The sequence below is a fragment of the Lottia gigantea genome (genome assembly GCF_000327385.1).
Source record: "Lottia gigantea unplaced genomic scaffold LOTGIsca_9, whole genome shotgun sequence".
Lineage (NCBI taxonomy): Eukaryota > Metazoa > Mollusca > Gastropoda > Lottiidae > Lottia > Lottia gigantea.
Window position 1 is genome coordinate 1,794,358 of NW_008710950.1, and position 6,955 is coordinate 1,801,312.

The 6,955-nt window shown below is 25.6% G+C and overlaps 1 protein-coding gene across 1 annotated transcript; it reads left to right on the forward strand.

Moving 5' to 3' along the window:
* Positions 1–5,927: 5,927 nt before the first annotated feature.
* Positions 5,928–6,632, forward strand: LOTGIDRAFT_66252 (hypothetical protein; the record flags this gene model as incomplete). The annotated part of the gene is made up of 1 exon (XM_009068145.1): positions 5,928–6,632. A coding segment is annotated over one exon (705 nt), but the record flags the coding sequence as incomplete, so codon positions are not given.
* Positions 6,633–6,955: the final 323 nt, after the last annotated feature.

The window sequence follows — 6,955 nt, forward strand, 5'->3', positions numbered from 1 at the left end:
AATGATTATGATGATGTATGTGAAATGATATTACGGTGTAATATATTAATATATTGTATCTATATTGTAGATTATGATTATGATGATGTATGTGAAATGATATTAGGTGTGATATATTAATATACTGTTTCTATATTGTAGATTATGATTATGATGATGTATGTGAAATGATATTAGGTGTGATATATTAATATATTGTATCTATATTGCAGATTATGATTATGATAATGTATGTGAAATGATATTAGGTGTGATATATTAATGTATTGTTTCTATATTGTAGATTATGATTATGATGATGTATATGAAATGATATTAGGTGTGATATATTAATATATTGTTTCTATATTGTAGATTATGATTATGATGATGTATGTGAAATGATATTAGGTGTGGTATATTAATGTATTGTTTCTATATTGTAGATTATGATTATGATAATGTATGTGAAATGATATTAGGTGTGATATATTAATATATTGTATCTATATTGTAGATTATGATTATGATGATGTATGTGAAATGATATTAGGTGTGATATATTAATGTATTGTATCTATATTGTAGATATAATTATTATGATGTATGTGGAATGATATTTGGTGTAATATATTGATATATTGTATCTATATTGTGGATATGATTATGATAATGTATGTGAAATGATATTAGGTGTGGTATATTAATGTATTGTTTCTATATTGTAGATTATGATTATGATAATGTATGTGAAATGATATTAGGTGTGGTATATTAATGTATTGTTTCTATATTGTAGATTATGATTATGATAATGTATGTGAAATGATATTAGGTGTGATATATTGATATATTGTATCTATATTGTAGATTATGATTATGATGATGTATGTGAAATGATATTAGGTGTAATATCTTAATATATTGTATCTATATTGTAGATATAATTATTATGATGTATATGGAATGATATTAGGTGTGATATATTGATATATTGTATCTATATTGTAGATTATGATTATGATGATGTGTGTGAAATGATATTAGGTGTGATATATTGATATATTGTATCTATATTGTGGATATGATTATGATGATGTATGTGAAATGATATTAGGTGTGATATATATTAATATACTGTTTCTATATTGTAGATTATGATTATGATAATGTATGTGAAATGATATTAGGTGTGATATATTAATATATTGTATCTATATTGCAGATTATGATTATGATGATGTATGTGAAATGATATTAGGTGTGTTATATTAATATATTGTATCTATACTGTAGATATGATTATGATGATGTATGTGAAATGATATGAGGTGTGATATATTGATATATTGTATCTATATTGTAGATTATGATTATGATGATGTATGTGAAATGATATTTGGTGTGATATATTAATATATTGTATCTATATTGTAGAGTATGATTATGATGATGTATGTGAAATGATATTAGGTGTGATATGTTAATGTATTGTTTCTATATTGTAGATATGATTATGATGATGTATGTGAAATGATATTAGGTGTGATATATTAATATATTGTATCTATATTGTAGATTATGATTATGATAATGTATGTGAAATGATATTAGGTGTAATATATTAATGTATTGTTTCTATATTGTAGATTATGATTATGATGATGTATGTGAAATGATATTAGGTGTGATATATTAATATATTGTATCTATATTGTAGGTATGATTATGATAATGTATGTGAAATGATATTAGGTGTGATATATTAATGTATTGTTTCTATATTGTAGATATGATTATGATGATGTATATGAAATGATATTTGGTGTAATATATTAATATATTGTTTCTATATTGTAGATTATGATTATGATGATGTATGTGAAATGATATTAGGTGTGATATATTAATATATTACGTTTCTATATTGTAGATTATGATTATGATAATGTATGTGAAATGATATTAGGTGTGATATATTAATATATTATATCTATATTGTAGATATGATTATGATGTTGTATGTAAAATGATATTTGGTGTGATATATTAATATATTGTATCTATAGCGTAGATTATGATGATGTAAGTGAAATGATATTAGATGGGATATATTAATATATTATATCTATATTATAGATATGATTATGATGATGTATGTAAAATGATATTTGGTGTAATATATTAATATATTGTATCTATAGCGTAGATTATGATTATGATGATGTATGTGAAATGATATTAGATGGGATATATTAATATATTGTATGTATATTGTAGATTATGATTATGATAATGTATGTGAAATGATATTAGGTGTGATATATTAATGTATTGTTTCTATATTGTAGATTATGATGATGTATGTAAAAGGATCTTAGGTGTAATATATTAATATATTGTATCTATATTGTAGATTATGATTATGATGATGTTTGTGAAATGATATTAGGTGTAATATATTAATATATTGTATCTATATTGTAGATTATGATTATCATGATGTATGTGAAATGATATTAGGTGTAATATATTAATATATTGTATCTATATTGTAGATTATGATTATGATGATGTATGTGAAATGATATTAGGTGTGATATATTAATATATTGTATCTATATTGTAGATTATAATTATGATAATGTATGTGAAATGATATTAGGTGTGATATATTAATGTATTGTTTCTATATTGTAGATTATGATGATGTATGTAAAAGGATATTAGGTGTAATATATTAATATATTGTATCTATATTGTAGATTATGATTATGATGATGTTTGTGAAATGATATTAGGTGTAATATATTAATATATTGTATCTATATTGTAGATTATGATTATCATGATGTATGTGAAATGATATTAGGTGTAATATATTAATATATTGTATCTATATTGTAGATATGATTATGATGATGTATGTGAAATGATATTAGATGAATTATGTGATTTAGAGAAAGAGGTTAATGTATCATTATTACATCTGATTATTGATGCATTTAAAGAAACAGTTCTGCCTGGTGATAGATTATTAAAATTCCAACAACAAGAGGTTGGTATTGGCTAAGAGAAAATATTACTCTGATTATTGTTAAATGAATTTGCATATCTTCATCAGATAATAATGATCATTTAGGATTGGTACAAATGTATGGATACAAATATGAAATTTTGAAGCTTTTTATGTTAAATATACACACTCCCCTTAGAGAAATTTCTTCTGAAAATTTTTAAAGACAGTTATTACAAAGCCAAATAATTAATAAGCTTCAAAATTACTAGATTGTAGAATTTTCTTAATGGCTTTTTGAGCTTTACTTAAAAGTAAATTGTACTGGTACTTTAATACTTTCTTTTACAGAACTATAGAGTATTATCTGAGAACCTTTGTCAATTTTCACAATATGGTGACAAGATATGTCAAGTTGCTAAACTTGTATCAGCAAGCTCTACTAATAGTAAAAGTAAGTTAATGTCTTTATTTACCAACCTTTGGTGCTTTTTAGGGTATTTTTTTTAAGAACCGGTCGTGAATTTTTAGTAACTCTATATTTGTGTTTTATTAGGAGTTAAAGATATAAGGAGAGGTACTACCAATCTAGGAAAACTTCAATCAGAAATAATTAACACTGGTACAACAATAGTTAAACATCCTAAAAATACCATAGCTCAATCAAACTTTTCACTTCTGGTACAGAATTGGAAATTAGAGTTATCTACTCTTGTCTCTATAATAGATGTCATATCAGATCCACAAGTTTTCTTACAGATTTCTGGTAAGTTCCAAATTTTTATTCCATTAAAAAGTTTAATTACAAACTATATCAGACGTATTGGTAAAGAAAAACAAAATAATAGAATTTTGTCCTCTTCAAATACTCAATCCCTTTTTGGCTTTTGAACTATTTAGGTAGTTGAGAGTGGTTGTAACAACAATATATAATTGGAATTAGGAAAGCACAGGCCGAGGTGAAAATTCAGATCAATCAAAAAGTATGAAAAGGTTGCTGGAGATCGTAGTTTTTTATTTTGGTAACCAACATCCTATAAATCAAAAATATAAGGAGAAATATAAAACGATTAAATAGAAAGGAGCATCTGTAAATATTTATTAATTCGAATCTAAAATAAAAATAAAAAGCTCTACGTTGTTATGGCTTTTAATCTTCCGTGGACTAAAATGTCATTCAAATTCTTATTACGTTTAAATGCAATAACTAATTTTTTTTGGAATATATCAGGGAAATGATGTAGTTCCTTATACAGTTCTTTGACGATTGGTATGGCTACGCAAGCTGTATTACTGAAAAGTATAACAAAAGGAATTATTTCATAATCTACCTGGACGTTAAGATGGTTTGGCTGCATTGTCCAGAAATTTTCTCGAAGAAGTCTGTAGGTTCTTGATGGGATATCGTCTTGTTCGATAGGGGTAACTCAGACATTATTTATGCTGTGGTCCGACTGGTTGAAGTGTTTCGCCACCGATTTGTCGAGATTGTGATTAATATCAAATCTATGGCCATTGAATCGTGTTCTTGAATTATTTTTAGTTTCCCCAATGTATTGTTTTTGACAGATTGTACACGAAATAAGGTAGATAATGTTGCTGCTGTTGCATGAAAGGTTTTCTGTTATTGGAAATTTGACATTGTTTAAGGTGTTGATGAAAAAACGAGTTGAATTAAAGAATGGACAGGTCAAGCAAGATGTTTTGGAACAGGGTTTAGACTTTATAGAAATGTCGGTGGTGGAAGGAACACTGACTTTGGCTTTTATTTCACAAAGAGTTGAATTTTTTATTTTTCGAAGGAATTGTTTTGCAAATCCACGTTTTTGTAATTCTGTAAAAACTATAGAGCATGCCTCCTCAAAGTCCCCCTCAAGCGTGCAAATTCAGTGAAACCGTAATATTTGGGATTTTATAACTCCTGAAAACGTATGTTTAGGGTGAAAAGAGGATTTAAACAAAAGTTGGTGAGTGTCAGTTTCCTTAAAGAAAACCTTGATATCTAATTTTCCAGAATTAGTAAAATCATTGCCCTTGAATACTGTCGTATTAGGACAACTGATGCCACACTTCAACTAGAAGAGTTCATATTCTTAATAGCATTTATTTAAGTATTATTTTAGAAGAAAACCACATGATGTATTAAGTTCTTTTATGCCAAGTTTTTTGTGTATTACCTGACAAGCCTTGTGGCAATTGTCTATTGATATCAACTTATACCCATTTATAGTGTTGACACAGCATAAATAATACCGATAACAAGGTAGCTATTGTTTGCATTTTACAAATCTTACAATATATAACATGTTTAATTTTGCAATCATTTATTTTAATTTTATAGAAAAGAAGATATTAGATGGAATAAACTATTGTAAATATAGTATCAAACACAATGATAAACATCAGTTTAGGTATGGACTAAATAATGTACAGAATTATAGTAAACGTGTCTGTGATATATGTACTGGAATTATTGATAGTCATAATGACCCTGTCTTTAGTAATGGTTTTCAAGTCTTTTTAAACAGATTAAAAACAGGTGAGTAGTTTCCACTAAAGCAGGTAGGTAAAAAATTTGGCAGAAAATATCTATTTCTTGTTAGTTGTCTAAAAGATTTGACATAAACAAAAACCTAAGGCTTAATTTTTTTTTATTCAGCTCGAACAGATGTTAGTGAAGCAGGTCATAATTTAATAGATAACTTTACGAAACATTCCTTACAAGACACAATGATACGTCGTCTTAAGATACTGGAAGATTGTGCCTGTAGCATGAAGAATGGATTATCCAGTGACAATCATTTACCACTATTACATCCTGATAGAGACCATGCGAGGAAACCCAGGAAAAGCAGGAAAAGAGGTAGGTAATGGAATATCTTTTATTTCAGTCAATCATATCATCATAATTTCCTTTTGTCTGAATTACAATCATATCATCATAATTTCCTATTGTCTGAATTACAATCATATCATCATAATTTCCTATTGTCTGAATTACAATCATATCATCATAATTTCCTATTGTCTGAATTACAATCATATCATCATAATTTCCTATTGTCTGAATTACAATCATATCATCATAATTTCCAATTGTCTGAATTACAATCATATCATCATAATTTCATATTGTCTGAATTATGATCATATCATTATAATTTCCTATTGTCTGAATTATAATCATATCATCATAATTTCCTATTGTCTGAATTACAATCATATCATTATAATTTCCTATTGTCTGAATTACAATCATATCATCATAATTTCATATTGTCTGAATTACAATCATATCATTATTATTTCCTATTGTCTGAATTACAATCATATCATTATAATTTCTTATTGTCTGAATTATAATCATATCATTATAATTTCCTATTGTCTGAATTATAATCATATCATTATAATTTCCTATTGTCTGAATTACAATCATATCATCATAATTTCCTATTGTCTGAATTACAATCATATCATTATTATTTCCTATTGTCTGAATTACAATCATATCATCATAATTTCCTATTGTCTGAATTACAATCATATCATCATAGTTTCCTATTGTCTGAATTACAATCATATCATTATAATTTCCTATTGTCTGAATTACAATCATATCATTATAATTTCCTATTGTCTGAATTACAATCATATCATCATAATTTCCTATTGTCTGAATTACAATCAAATCATGATTTCATATTGTCTGAATTATAATCATATCATCATAATTTCCTATTGTCTGAATTACAATCATATCATCATAATTTCATATTGTCTGAATTATAATCATATCATCATAATTTCCTAATGTCTGAATTATAATCATATCATCATAATTTCCTATTGTTTGAATTACAATCATATCATTATAATTTTCTATTGTCAGATTACAATCATATCATTATAATTTCCTATTGTCTGGATTATAATCATATCATCAAAATTTCCTATTGT